Source organism: Xenopus laevis, chromosome 7L (assembly GCF_017654675.1).
Source record: "Xenopus laevis strain J_2021 chromosome 7L, Xenopus_laevis_v10.1, whole genome shotgun sequence".
NCBI lineage: Eukaryota > Metazoa > Chordata > Amphibia > Anura > Pipidae > Xenopus > Xenopus laevis.
The window spans coordinates 67446713-67462606 of NC_054383.1; the positions used below are offsets into that span (position 1 = coordinate 67446713).

Sequence of the window (15894 nt, forward strand, 5' to 3'; positions counted from 1 at the left end):
AGCGAGAGTACGGAATTCAATGGCATATTCTGCAACACTGCGATTTCCTTGGCGGATCTGGAACAGACGAGAAGCAGCGGTCGCCACCCGACCGGGAGCATCGAACACAGTCCGGAATTCTTGAAGGAAGGCTTTGGAATCATCAATTAAAGGAGACTCCTTCTCCCAGTGCGGAGATGCCCATTCGAGCGCTTTCCCTGCCAGACGAGTGATCACGAAACCAACCTTTGCTCTCTCAGAGTTAAATTCTGCAGGTTGCAGGGCGAACCGAATCTGGCACTGATTCACAAAACCACGACAGGCTTGAGGGTCGCCACTGTAGAGAGGCGGTGCAGGAATACGTGGACCAGAAGTGGAGGGCTGTGTAGCCATGTCGGCAGCAACTAGCGTGGGCGTTGTCGGCGTTGGAGTAGTCGGCGTCAGCATAGATAACTTTTCCAAAATCGCCTCCAGCGTGCGTCCGACATAATTTTGCCGAGCTTCGTACGCCTCCATGCGAGTATGCAGACCTCGAAAGGCCCTGCCGAAATCTGGCTGAGCTTCCTCACTGGGATCCATGGCCCAAGAATAATGTCAGGGAGCCGGGAGCTCCCTCCAGGGAGGTAGTCTGGATCAAGGAGGAAGCCCTCTTGAGGGAGCAAGGTCGCGGTATCCAAAGGGTTAAGCAGAATCAAGGTCAAAGTCCAGGCAAGAGTTCAATGGCAGGCAGATCAGGATCAAATAACAAGAGTCCAGGCAGGGGGTCAAAACCAAGGCAGGAGCAGGAATCAGGATACAGGAAACACAAACAGGAACCCAGGATTAATGGCAGCAAATCCTATTCTTGGGCGCCGTCACAGTGTTTTGGGCGCCCTTTTATGATGAGATCCCGGCACCAGAGATGACATCATCATACAGCGACGCTGCAGCCATGTGTTCAGCATGGGCGCCGCCATCTTGGATCTTCACTGTGACCGCCGGGAATGTAAACAGCGCCGTCAGATACTTCTGGGTCGGATACGTCTGGCAGTCCTGACAGTACCCCTTCCCCCCACGGGGGGCCTCTGGACCACCAGGACAAGGCTTTTGGGGAAACCTGGCGTGGAAATCCCTCACAAGACGAGGAGCATGAACATCAGAGTGTCCTTCCCAGGAGCATTCTTCAGGGCCAAAGCCCTTCCACTTGATGAGGTACTGAAGAGAACCCCTGGAGATTCTGGAGTCAAGGATCTTTTCCACCTCATATTCTTGTTGACCATCCACAGAGATAGTAGGAGGGGGAGACTGGTCAATAGAAAAGCGGTTGGAGGTATCGGGTTTCACCAAGGAGACATGAAACACGTTGGGGATTCGCATCTCAGGGGGAAGCTGAAGTCTGACAGCCACAGGATTGATAATCTCCAAGATGGGAAATGGACCCACAAACCTCGGACCCAACTTGGGAGATGGCACCTTCAGACGAATGTTTCGGGAAGAAAGCCAAACTTTATCACCAACCTTGAAGAGAGGAGAGGACCTACGTCTCCGATCCGCGAAGGTCTTGTGCACAAGAGCACTCTTCTCCAAATTAGACTTGGTTGCAGCCCAAATAGCGGACATATGGGCCGCATGGTCATCAGCGGCTGGGACATCAGTCAAAACAAAGTCTTGCGGAAAGGCTTGAGGATGTTGGCCATACACAGACATGAATGGAGATCTTCCAGTGGATGAATGACAGGCGTTGTTATGAGCAAATTCCGCCCACGGGAGAAGGTCAGACCAATCATCTTGGCAGAGGGAGACATGATTTCTCAGGAATTGTTCTAAGGCTTGATTCACTCGCTCCGCTGCCCCATTCGTTTGGGGATGATAGGCAGAGGAGAATTGGAGAGCAATACCCAAGACCTTGCATAAGGAACGCCAAAACTTCGCCGTGAACTGGGAACCTCTGTCAGAGACAATCTCCGCCGGGAAGCCATGCAGGCGGAAAATGAATTGAATAAACAACTGTGACAACTCCACTGCAGATGGAAGCTTCCGTAAAGGGATGAAGTGGGCCATCTTGCTAAAACGATCTATGACGACCCAGATCACGGTGTTCCCACTGGAGGGAGGAAGTTCGACTATGAAGTCCATTGCCAAATGCGTCCAAGGACGAGAGGGGACAGGCAAAGGCTGTAGTAACCCGCTAGGGCGAGAATGGCTAGGCTTGGAAGTGGCACAAACGGTACAAGCAGCAACAAAGTCTTTGACATCTTTACCAATAGTCGGCCACCAGACTAGACGCCGTAAAAGTTCTAGAGTCTTAGCAGGACCAGGGTGTCCCGCTTGCTTGGAGCTATGAGTCTGTTGCAGGATAGGCAGACGAAGTTCAGGAGGTACGAATGCCATTCCGATGGGAGTATCAGGAGGAGCAGAAGATTGACCAGCCAGAATTTGATCAGCAAATTGAGGGTATAAAGAAGCGATGATCTTGACAGGAGGAATAATTGGCTCTTGTCTTTCAGGAGTACGATCCACCGGAGTGAAACTTCGAGACAGAGCATCGGTTTTCCGATTCTTGGAGCCAGGGCGATAAGTCAAGACAAAGTTAAATCGAGAGAAGAAGAGAGCCCACCTTGCTTGTCTGGGATTCAGCCTCTTGAGAGATTGAATGAACTCAAGATTCTTATGATCTGTATAGATCGTGACTGGGATCAAGGAACCTTCAAGGAGGTGACGCCACTCTTCTAAGGCAAGCTTGACAGCCAGGAGTTCTCGATTTCCTACATCATAATTATGTTCGGCAGGAGAGAACTTCTTAGAGAAATATGCACATGGGTGCAACTTTCCATCAGAGGGATGTCTTTGGGACAAGATAGCTCCAGCTCCAACTTCAGAAGCATCCACCTCGATGAAGAAAGGTAACTCCGGATCAGGATGGCGGAGAACCAAAGCGGAAGTGAAGGCATCCTTCAGGGATTGAAAGGCTTCAATAGCAGACGGGGGCCACAAGCTGGGTTTACCCCCTTTTCGGATGAGGGCCAGGATAGGAGCAATGCGAGAAGAGAACCCCTTAATGAATTGCCGGTAGTAATTGGCAAAACCAATGAATCTCTGGATTGCCTTAGTGCTCAGCGGTAGGGGCCACTCTTGGATTGCAGACACTTTCACAGGATCCATCTCGAAACCCTCTGGGGAGATGATATAGCCCAGAAAAGGAATCTTGGACACTTCAAACACACATTTCTCCAGTTTGGCAAAGAGAGAGTTCTTCCTCAAACGAGAGAGTACTTCCTTCACCTGGGAGCGATGGCTTGCAAGGTCCTTGGAGAAAATCAGGATGTCATCCAGGTACACGACCACAAACTTTCGCAAGAGATCCCGGGAAAATGTCGTTCACGAATTCTTGAAAGACAGCGGGGGCATTGCAGAGACCAAAGGGCATTACGAGGTACTCATAGTGCCCATCACGAGTGTTGAATGCTGTCTTCCATTCGTCACCTTCACGGATGCGGATGAGGTTATACGCCCCACGGAGATCCAACTTAGTGAAGATTTTAGCCCCCTTCAGTTGGTCAAAAAGTTCTGCGATCAGAGGCAAGGGATACCGGTTCTTAACGGTGATTTTATTAAGACCCCGGTAGTCAATACAAGGACGTAGGCCTCCATCCTTCTCCACGAAGAAGAATCCAGCCCCTGCAGGAGAAGTAGAAGGGCGAATAAACCCCCGCTGGAGATTTTCTTGGATATATTCCTTCATGGCAGCGGTCTCTGCTGGGGAGAGAGGATAAGTGCGACCTCTAGGAGGCATGGTTCCGGGCAGGAGATCAACTGGACAATCGTAGTGACGATGAGGAGGGAGAAATTCTGCAGACTTTTTACAGAAGACATCAGAGAATTACTTGTAGAAGGAGGGAAGCGTCTTCAAATCTGACGTAGAAATATTCACCCTCTGGATGGGTTCAGCAGGAAGGCAATGCTGTTGGCAGTATGGACTCCAACGGGAAACCTGCCCTGAGGACCAATCAATGATAGGGTTATGCAGGCGTAACCAGGGAAGCCCCAAGACGACTGGAACAGAAGGACAGGAAATAATCAGGAACGATAACTTTTCTTTGTGTAAAGTCCCAACCTGCACAGGCAATTCCCCAGTCGTCATAGAGATAAACTCGGATTCAAGGGGTCTGTCATCAATGGCGGTTACTCGAAGTGGAGGAGTCAATGGAAACAGGGGAACATTCATATGCTTGGCAAAGAGAGCGTCCATGAAATTTCCGGCAGCTCCAGAGTCAATAAAAGCTGAGCCAACAATGGTCTTAGTGGACAGACGGATCTGTAAAGGCAGAAGAAACCTGTGAGAGTTCTCTTGTGACTTGGGAGTAACGCCCCCTACATGAGTCTTTCCAAGGTTACCTTGAAGAGAGGAACTCTGAGGCTTCACAGGACAGGAGTTGGCAAAGTGAGATTGACCCCCACAGTAGAGACAAAGTCCAGCCGTACGTCTCCGGAGTTTCTCCTGTTCAGAGAGACGAGCTCTTCCGACTTGCATAGGTTCATCCGGAGGAATAACAGAAGGCTGCTGGGGGGCAGGAGGTAATATAGGTCTTTGAAAGCTAGGAGCCAACATGGGTTGAAATTTCTTGACTCGGTCCCTATCAGCTTGATGTTCTCTCTGACGGGTGTCCACCTTGACAGACAAAGCAATGAGGTCTTCAACCTGCGTGGGTAATTCACGAGAGACCAGGTCATCTTTGAGGCGGATAGAGAGACCATTGTAGAAGGCAGCATGATAGGCATCATTGTTCCAACAAGTCTCTGCAGCGAGAGTACGGAATTCAATGGCATATTCTGCAACACTGCGATTTCCTTGGCGGATCTGGAACAGACGAGAAGCAGCGGTCGCCACCCGACCGGGAGCATCGAACACAGTCCGGAATTCTTGAAGGAAGGCTTTGGAATCATCAATTAAAGGAGACTCCTTCTCCCAGTGCGGAGATGCCCATTCGAGCGCTTTCCCTGCCAGACGAGTGATCACGAAACCAACCTTTGCTCTCTCAGAGTTAAATTCTGCAGGTTGCAGGGCGAACCGAATCTGGCACTGATTCACAAAACCACGACAGGCTTGAGGGTCGCCACTGTAGAGAGGCGGTGCAGGAATACGTGGACCAGAAGTGGAGGGCTGTGTAGCCATGTCGGCAGCAACTAGCGTGGGCGTTGTCGGCGTTGGAGTAGTCGGCGTCAGCATAGATAACTTTTCCAAAATCGCCTCCAGCGTGCGTCCGACATAATTTTGCCGAGCTTCGTACGCCTCCATGCGAGTATGCAGACCTCGAAAGGCCCTGCCGAAATCTGGCTGAGCTTCCTCACTGGGATCCATGGCCCAAGAATAATGTCAGGGAGCCGGGAGCTCCCTCCAGGGAGGTAGTCTGGATCAAGGAGGAAGCCCTCTTGAGGGAGCAAGGTCGCGGTATCCAAAGGGTTAAGCAGAATCAAGGTCAAAGTCCAGGCAAGAGTTCAATGGCAGGCAGATCAGGATCAAATAACAAGAGTCCAGGCAGGGGGTCAAAACCAAGGCAGGAGCAGGAATCAGGATACAGGAAACACAAACAGGAACCCAGGATCCTATTCTTGGGCGCCGTCACAGTGTTTTGGGCGCCCTTTTATGATGAGATCCCGGCACCAGAGATGACATCATCATACAGCGACGCTGCAGCCATGTGTTCAGCATGGGCGCCGCCATCTTGGATCTTCACTGTGAGCGCCGGGAATGTAAATAGCGCCGTCGGATACTTCTGGGTCGGGTACGTCTGGCAGTCCTGACACAATGGACCAGTAAAGCTCAAGACAATGTCAACAAACAACTTGTCTAACTCACCATATTCATGCTTTGCATTCAGATATTTATTACATTAAGGTTTCATAAAAAATAGTTGTTAAATATAGCAATATCAATTCTCTCATAACTGGATACAATATTTAAAATTTTCCATGGAACAGAATGCTAACAATGGTTTTATGGATGCAGATCATAATGGGACAACATCGGTAAAAGTAGACCTCACATTAATGAAGTATGGGCACTCCTGCCGTAAACCTTGATGAGTGTACATTTAGATATTACTGATAGATAGGTTTGGTGTATTTACAGCACTTTGGTGGTGTTCAATTGCAATATACTATCCTACACCGTGCCATAATCCCATACCTTGCCATACACATTGTCAGGCTGCAAGTTAAGTGAATCTTGCAACACAGCAGTGAGGGCAAAGTATGCACAAGGTCAAGAAGGGACTGCAACTTTTTAGCAAGGAGGAATGTTTTAGTAGCAAACATGGTAACATAGCTGTTGAAGCTGTAAAAATGTGCTTGCTTTGATTTCTATAACAAAATTGTCTTTACGGTCCAGTTGCTTCGAAGGATGCAAGCAATATGACTTTTATTACAACATTCCAATTTGAGCCTTCTGTATCCCACACCTTTTATTTTTTGAGGGTAGAAAAAAATCTAGAATCCTAAGACAGGCAAGTTATTTTGATCCTTAAAAAATAAGTTACAATATCCTCGACAGGTATGTTTTTTAATAAATGTTTCACACCACTTTTTATGCTAAAAACAAGGATTACCCCGTTTAGTAAAAGGGACAGTATTTCACTGTAGTATCCTGATACATGAATGAGATGTCTTGCTCCAAAACCCATTACAAAAATGAAAAAATAAACTTTTGCCACAATTTTGTGATGTTAATATACAGAGTTACAGTGCCCTGTCCATTTATTGGCTGATGAAACCTAGCATGTATATAATTTTGTGTGCACACTGTGAATTGTACAAACCTTAGTGGCCCTTAGTACTCAAAATGGGAGTTTGTTATTCAGAACAATACAGTGGCATATACTACTAAAACCCATTTTTTAATAAAAATTATTTATTTAGATGAAACAAGGATTCACATATAGGCTGTTTCTTGCAATACATTTCTATAGAGACATGTCTCTATAAATAAAAATAAATGCGAGTTTTTAAGCTGTTTCCAAATATAAAAGCAATTGATAGTGGTATTTCTGTCCCCTTCTACTGTTTTTCTGCTGCTTTTGACTTGAACCATGTAGCAGAAGCCAGCCGATTAACAGACCTGGAGGAGAACTGACTTCTGCTATACAGTTTCAAGAGTCAGAACCAGACAACAGAAAGAGGCAAATATATTCTGCTTTAAATTAAATTTTACAAATTATAATTTACAAAACACCGAGCAACTTTGATTAATGGATATTGGAAAGTTGCTTAGTATTACATTTTTCTTTCATTATGCAGTTCAAGTCTCCTGTGTACATACTTACATAATGGAAGCATTTAGTTGTAATTACTTCCTTCATGTAATTTCCAGAAATACTTTTTTAACAGAATCCACCAGATTTTATTTGGATATGACTCAGCTTCAAACTCCTTCACTACCAGTATAAAGTCACAATATTGATTCTTCAGTCTCTTCCACAGCATCTAACCAAGAGTACAAACCTCTTGATTTCTGACAGATCTTAAGCCATTAGTGTATTGTATATAAATGTGTAAAATATTGTATAAAACAAAAACAGTACAAATATAAGTGCATATCATAAATGTTTACATTTCTGTCCTTGCTCGTGAATAAGACCATATTAAAAGTGACAATCACTCAATGAGCTAATTAGTATATTTGTAAAAGAGGTTTTCTTTGAAGGAGAACTAAACAATGTGACTAGAAATGCTGTATTTTATGTATTTTTACTGTAGTAGCCCAAACGATCGTCTTAAATGCAACAGGAATGATGTATGCCTTTAAGGAAATGTGCCCCCCCCCCAACAAAAATGAAATCAGTGAAACGCCTCTGAAATATTTAGATACCTGTCAATCTGGTTGTTAAAAGGTTAACAGTAAGGCTGCAGCATCCCCTCAATCACTTAAATATCCTTCTACTCCTCTAACCCACTGTGCCCCCTCCCTCAAGAATTTACTTTGGCTGTTGACTTATGAGCATGCTCATTTCTTCTCAGCTCAGATTACTAAACAAAACAATCCATTCTAACAGCCATTGAAGAGATAGCATCGCTGATTCCCATAGAAACTCTAGCTGTCTGATACTATTTTTTTCTCCTAACTACCTCGCCTGAGTTCAGCTTAACCATTACAGTGCTCAACCCCAGCAGAACTTTATTAGGGATGCACCGAACCCCCAAATCCTTCGCAAAGGATAGGGGTGAATACTGAACCGAACCCTAATTTGCATATGCAAATTAGGGGTGGGAAGGGGAAAACATTTTTACTTCCTTTTGTGACAAAAAGTCACGCGATATCCCTCTACACTCCTAATTTGCATATGCAAATTCGGATTTGGTTCGACTGGGCAGAAGGATTGGGCCGAATCCTGATGAAAAAGGCAGAATCCTGGCCGAATCCCGAATTCGTTGCATCCCTACTTTTTATCAAAGTATCTTGTGCCTGTTTAAACCTGCATTATGCATTGCATGAACTTTACAGTATACATGTCCTGTTTGCAGATGCAATTTTACTGATGATGTGTCAGAGGGAAAAAGGCCACCGGGTGAAAGCTGCAATTTCTTTTAGGTAAATGTCTTGGCGCTGGGAAATGGAGAGGGAATATGCAGTACAAATGATGTGGCTTGGGTGGGGAAAATATGCCAAACTTATATACATGGTAGGAAAATGTAGGCTTTACATGTCCTTTAAGGATGTCCAGAGCAGCAACCATCTTTTGTGAAGTGACATAGTACATGTTCAGATGTTACTGGAAATAAACAAAACCTTATGAAAAAGTGAAGTTACATTAGTTTTATCTTTCAGAAAACAATGCAACAGGACTAAGCATTGATCACTTCTAAAAGGTTTCTATGTTTATGTAATGTAAATTTTGAATTACTAATCATCGTTGTATTGTGAATTTTATATTGTACATATGTGTATCCAGTTTATATAACTGGCAGCAACAGAGAGAATATGCTGTGACTCAACAGATAAGATGAGACGGTACTGGTGGCATCCTCAGAGGCACAGCTAAAGGGCTGTTGTGGCTTTTGGCTGGTGAAAATGTCCAAAACATCATGTGCCGTATTTTTTAAAATATTCTTCATCAAGTTTTAGTTCCCCTTTTATGCCATAGTAATAAATAAAAACGACACCATTATTTTACAAGCTCAGACCTTCCATAAATTAAAGTCAATAGGTTAAATTCAGAAACAGAAGACATTTTTTGTATGAAAAACAGAAACACAGCTTTTTTCAAGCTAACGCTACACATAAAAAAAAGCTAACAGTACAATAACAAAAAATCTTAAAACTTCATCATATCATTTTTCTCTGGACACTGAACCAATGAAAACACACAGACACAGACACATTATATATATATATATATATATATATATATATATATATATATATATATATATATATATATATATATATATATATATATATATATATATATATATATATATAGATAGATAGATATATATATATAGATATAAAACTCATCTATACATTTGCAAAGTCTTTAAAAAAAATATTTATCTTCCAGAACAATTAGTGGCTTATGCAGATGCCAGGATTTTAATCCCATTCATCCTCCTGTAGACCCTAACAACTGTGCAGAAACATTTCCTCATCTTCATGCTTGCATTCTTAAAAGATGAGGGGACTGTTTTTCATTTGGTGTCAGCAAGGAGAAAGGGCCCTGGGGACTCATGTTCCTGTTGGGTGGAGTATACAGGTCGGATTGTTGTGGTACTACTGCCAACATCACAAAACGATGTGATTGAGCCAGATGGCGTGAAATTGGGAGGCTTTGGAACTTTTACTTTCCTAGCATTACCTTCTGCTTTTATCTTATGTCTGCACAAATACCTACACCCTAATTTCACAACATATTTTAACACAAACGTTAACCAGTTCTGCAAGTCACAAAAAATACAAAAACAACCCTAAGGTTGAATTTTAGCACAGAAATGTTAAGAAAATGGATTCCCATCATGACTTTACTTTGTCCAGTAAGACAAACATCAAAGACTTCCAGATGTTTAAAACATAAAGCACTTTAGCTGCCTTTCAGACTGGCTGATTTGGGATGATGTCACCTGAAAGAGAGGATTCATTCTTCCCCCAGAAGCTTAATCATGTACATTCCAGACTTTCCCCACAGCTGGTGAACATTCCAAAATGCACTGCTATCTACAATGGGTTAAACTGACTGTATACTTAGAAGTGGTTAGGCTACTTAGAGCACAGACTGTTGAAGCTCCTCCCATATCCAAGAATGGGCTGGAGTCTTATTGCAAACAAGCTGGCACCTGGTAAGGGAGGGAGGAGAAGGAGGTGGAATGGTGGGAGGGCAAAAAAAGGACGGCTTCCAAATTCAGATATTTAAGATGCTGCAGAGGTTTCATTCAGAAGAAGAACATTTACAGATAATCTTAGACAGATAGAACCGAGGTCCATAAAGACCCAAGCTTCAGAAATTTCTAACACCTTCTACTGAGCAGGAAAGAAAGCATTTGCACAATTTTGTGCTTAGCAATTTGTTATGTTCTAAGGCAATTTTTTTTCTAATCACCCCGCAGACATAATTGGAAAGCAAGATGAACATTAGAAATTTTACTTGTATTGTTATTTTAATATTCTCTTTAGCAGCCTCCCCTGCTACCCTGCAGAAGGTCCCCAAGAGAAAACCAGGTGCTAATGGAATTTTTAAAGTTCCAGCTTGCTGTGAAGAACTAAAAGACTTGAAAGTACAAATTTCCAACCTAAGCAGCCTCCTAGGAGAGCTAAGCAAGAAGCAGGAGACTGACTGGGTGAATGTTGTAATGCAGGTAATGAAATTGGAGGGTAGCTACAAGAAAGTGGAAACACGTGTAACAGACGTTGAAGGAAAATACTCAGAGATGAACAACCAGATGGATATCATGCAGTTACAGGCAGCACAGACATTAACTCAGACCTCAGCAGGTAAGATAGACTGTTTTTCAATACTACCCCCCTTACGAAAGTACTAACAGCAAAAAAACATGGAGTGGCAGACAAATGGTCCATAAAAGTATCTGACTTAGCAGCTCTGTAAACAGGTGCAAAAGCCAATGAAGCAAATGTTACATAGAAGTACTTTAAATTCCTAGAAAAGGAATTCCTAATGTTTTTTTTATTTTTATGCTCCATATTAGTATTCAGTAGGAATCTAAATTTGAAAAGTTTGCATAAGTAATACACCAAAATGTTGAAATTCCTTCAAAAGAAAGGTGGAGGAATAGTTTAATGGGCACGATGGGTGACGTTAAAAACAAGATAGATTTATTTAGTGCAGTGTTCCATAACCTTAAATTGAGTAGATATATCAACTTCATGACTCAGGAACTAGTTTAGAGTCAACTATGCACCTCATTTTAATTTATTTTATTAAATGTTTGAAGAAACTGTGGTTTTCTAAACGAGATATGGGGATTCCTGATCGAATGCAAATATAGTTGCATCAGATGTATGCACAAACTGTTTAACAGTTATTTAAATACAAAGTTTTTCAACACTTCTTTAACATTCAGTAAAAAAAAAGTCAACTTCTAAACTAAAGGTTATAGAAATGTGTTTTCTGTAGGCCTGAATGTCCTGCAAATTTAAGGAGAGCTAGTTGACTTCTTCCGGGAAAACAAAAATGAGGAAAGCAGTAGAATTGCAAAAATGGATCCTGATAAAATTGCTAAAAATTCTAATTTCAAGCTGTTGAGCATTGTTTACATTAGAGTTTTATTAAAACAGATTTTTTTCCCAAATAGATTTTCAGATATAAGTTTACTAGAACTGCTAAATAAACAAGTACGGTAATGGTTTATAATCTGAGGTGGGCTCTTTTGATGTTTTTTTGAAATGTCCCTTAAACTTTAAAGATTTTTCTAAGTCTATAATATAAATTTAACAGATGCGGTATATGACTGCTCCTCACTCTTCCAGAAGAATTACAAGATTTCGGGTGTTTATAAGTTACCTGCAGATGATTTTCTTGGAAGTTCAGAACTTGAGGTAAGCAGTATTTTCATAGAATTAATTTCTTTCTTGTCATCTGTTTATTTATCTTCCATTTGAATAACTGAATCTTAAATTACTTTAAGGTGTTCTGTGACATGGAGACACAAGGAGGTGGCTGGACTGTAATTCAAAGACGTAAGGTTGGCCTGACCTCTTTCAATCGGGAGTGGAAGCAGTATCGTGAGGGCTTTGGAAACATTCGTGGAGATTTCTGGCTGGGAAATGAGCACATCTATCGTTTAACTCGAAGACCAACTGTCCTCAGAGTAGAGTTAGAGGTATGATTTGTACTTTTATCCAGTTAAAAAGTGGGCAAAAATAGCTACAGGACACAAACTAGATCCTGTGTTCTTCAATATACAAAAGTAGTTGATAACAAAATTTCAAATGTATTTAGACAGAATAATAAATACTATATTGCTGAGACACAAAAACACTGAATATTTACAACAGTATAGTGAAATAAGGAAATGAACAGATTTTCATTGTATTTTTTTTCTTCTAAGGACTGGGAAGGAGGTATCCGGTATGCAGAATATTCTCAGTTTTCCATCAGCAACGAGCAAAATAGCTACCGTCTCTTTTTGGGAAACTACAGTGGAAATGCTGGCAGAGACTCCCTTCGCTATCACAACAATACTGCATTCAGTACCAAGGACAAGGACAATGACAAATGCCTAGATGATTGTGCAGAGCTTCGCAAAGGTAAAATCAAATCAGATCAATCACAAAGCTAGCTGTAACACTTTTTAAACCAATCACATGCCTGCATGCTTTATCAGAGTAATCGACATTTCCTTATTCATAACTATTTCTAGAAAAATACTGGAGTTATGGAAGCACTGATTTTATGTAAAACAGGCACAAAATGCCAACAACAGTCTCACTGTTTATAAACGGTGGGCAAATTTGCTCCTGGGTTGTAAACCCTGGCAACCAATCAGATGATTACTTTCAGTGCTCAACCTACAGCTGATCACTAAAGCTAGTTGCTATGGGTTACTGCCTAGGTGCAAATGTGGCCAGTGTTTATAAATGACTACAGGATTCTTGTTAAAAAAACAAATGTCAAGATTTATTGAAACAGTACATGAAGTAGAGATATATAACCACAAGGAAGAAATAAATATGTATGCTAGGGGTATTTTTTTCTTTATCAAGGATTAAATCTAACATAGCAGAATTCCAAAATCTTTCCTTTCATTTGCAGGTGGATACTGGTACAACTGCTGCACAGATTCTAACCTCAATGGTATTTATTACCGTAGTGGAGAGCACAACAAGCATTCAGACGGCATTAGCTGGTATGGCTGGCATGGGACTACTTATTCACTTAAAAGAGTTGAAATGAAAATCAGACCTCTAGATTTCCAACTCTAAAGGACAATGTGGCCATTGTATCAGCAGAGCAGCAAATGACCTCATCATTACCGTGCCATCCCCAGGCACATCTTCTTCTATTTTTCTTCTTGTAGATTTTATCTGCACTGTGTATTTAATTTAATGAGATAGCCTGATGGGGACTGGATAAGAGGCAGAATTCTGAACAGTGTGGGCAACAATATGGTGGCTAAACACGTTAAAAGTACAATGTCTGCATCGTAACTTCACTGTTGGGAAGGTGGACATTTGATCTAGCATCTCTGACACACAACTGCAATCCTACAAAGGTTACTGACATACTAAATATTGAGAAGTACTCTATGCTCAGAAAGAAAACAGTACCATAAATGAGATTTATAGAACATAAGAAAATATTCTTCTGGACACCTTAATCTTAAACCAATCAAGCTAAATTGTTACTGAAGCAAAAATATTTCATAAATCCAAAAGGTCCTGCATCAAATCTGTATATAGAATGCTACTTGTGATTGCTTTAGAATAATGTAAAGTCTATTTTTATTTGCTTAATGAAACTGGAATTAATAAATTTTTTGTAACATATCTGTTTCTAAAGTGCAGTTAAGATTTCAGCACACAACAACAAATCATACACAGTTCATGGTTTCAAACAAACAGCACAAAGCTAATTGCTAAAAATGGCTCCTTAGACTGGTTACTGTAAACACATACATGCATTATTTTTTAACTACATATCATCTGTTTAAATATTTGGTAAATCTTTATGTTTGTGTTCAGTTATTCTTTTAGTTGGTCACAAACACAAAATTTGAGAATAGTGCAACTAAAGCAGCAAAATTTACTACAGGTCTAGAAATCTACAGAGGCCACTCACTCACATTTGCTTTCAAACAGCAGACCAGTAAAATGATTGGTTGCTTTTGATATTTAAACTGGTAGATTATTTAAATTACACTACTTGTGTGTACAAGATCGCTTTTTAAAAGTACAGATGGGGGGGCAGTGCAAATAAATCATGACATCAGATTTAATGCCAGGTGTTGATACAGAGATGTCGCAGATAGTAGTTGTAGGATCTGTGTTTTAAGCCAGTGTTTTAAACCACACCCACTTCAGACCACACCCATATTACGACAAGAAATTTTAAGACCATGTCCACAGTAATGGTTGGTGTTCACTGCAGTGTTATCACTCATCTAAAATTTCAAGTCACATTAAAACATACCCTTAGATTCATATGCCTACTCCTGCCCTGTAGATAGGATAGCACAAACATCTTAGGGGCCCCTAATAACAATTTCAAAAAGTCTAACAAACCACTAAAACAAACAATAGGAGGCTCACGTCCCACAGGTAGCATAGGACAGGCAGAGTATGGCACACACAGGAAGCATAGGGCAGGCGAGTATGGCACAAACGGGGATCATAGGGTAGGCAAAGTATGGTACGCGCAGGAAGTGTATGGCACACACATGGAATGTAGGGCAGGCAAAGTATGGCACACATAGGGAATGCAGAGTATGACATACATAGGGAGCATAGGACAGGATAAGCATGGCACACACAGGGAGAATAGGACAGGAAGAGTATGGCACACACAAGGAGCATAGGGAAGACAGAGTATGGAACACACAAGGAGCATAGGGCAGGCAAAGTATGCCACATACAGGGAGCATAGAGCAGGAAAAATATGGCGCACACAAGGAGCATAGGGCAAGCAGAGTATGGCACACACATTGAGCATAGGGAAGGCAGAGTATGGCACACATTGAGCATAGGGAAGGCAGAGTATGCCACATACAGGGAGCATAGGGCAAGCAGAGTATGGCACACACACACACGGAGCATAGGGCAGGCAGAGTATGGCACACACAAGGAGCATAGGGAAGGCAGAATAAAGGAGGGAGACAGGGAAACCTATCAGGACCACTCTAAGTTGAGCAGTTCATACTGTGCTACATACAACAGGTTGTATGAGGTGTGAACAATGTGGGCACTTTCAGTGTGAGGTGTGAATAGTACAGGGCTTTAGGGGTGTGAACAATAGATGTGTCACAGATGTGAACAATGCAGGAGTTTACGGTCTTCATTTGACAATTACTGGGCCAGTTAATCTTGGTACGGATACCTTTTAAAGCTTACACAAGGTAAGCAGTCATAGCAGGCAGACTTTGATGTGGGGGAAGCACATACAGGTTTAGTGGGCCACCAGTTGAACAGCACTGCCCCTAGAATATTTGACCTGCACCATTACTACTACAGGTAAATATCCTCCTCCACTTGATTACACAGTCAACCCCCTACAATTCAATTATGGCTTTAATTGATAAAAAACACCTGAACATAAAAGTAATGTACTTAGTCAGATGTTTTCTGCTGATATGTATAAAAAATATATCAGATATCTCTTAACACCAGTAGGGAATCTATTAGTAAGCTTTCATTTCTAAAATAATATCTTAATGAAGAACCAAGCTTTCGACCATCCTGTGGTCTTTGCATTTAAAACAAAGGAGAAGTTGGTTGCT

At 41.9% G+C, this 15894-nt stretch overlaps 2 protein-coding genes across 7 annotated transcripts in view; one reads left to right on the top strand and one right to left on the bottom strand.

Annotated features, from left to right (window-relative positions):
• Window positions 1-15894, bottom strand: part of LOC108696363 (serine/threonine-protein kinase mTOR) — a 122286-nt gene that overhangs the window by 52653 nt on the left and 53739 nt on the right. The window lies entirely within an intron of this gene.
• angptl7.L (angiopoietin like 7 L homeolog) lies at window positions 10367-13946 on the top strand. Its single transcript, NM_001086105.1, is given in 5 exon segments — window positions 10367-10936; window positions 11898-11998; window positions 12088-12282; window positions 12511-12709; window positions 13215-13946. Coding segments are annotated over 5 exon segments (1032 nt in total). The 5' UTR covers window positions 10367-10569; the 3' UTR covers window positions 13385-13946.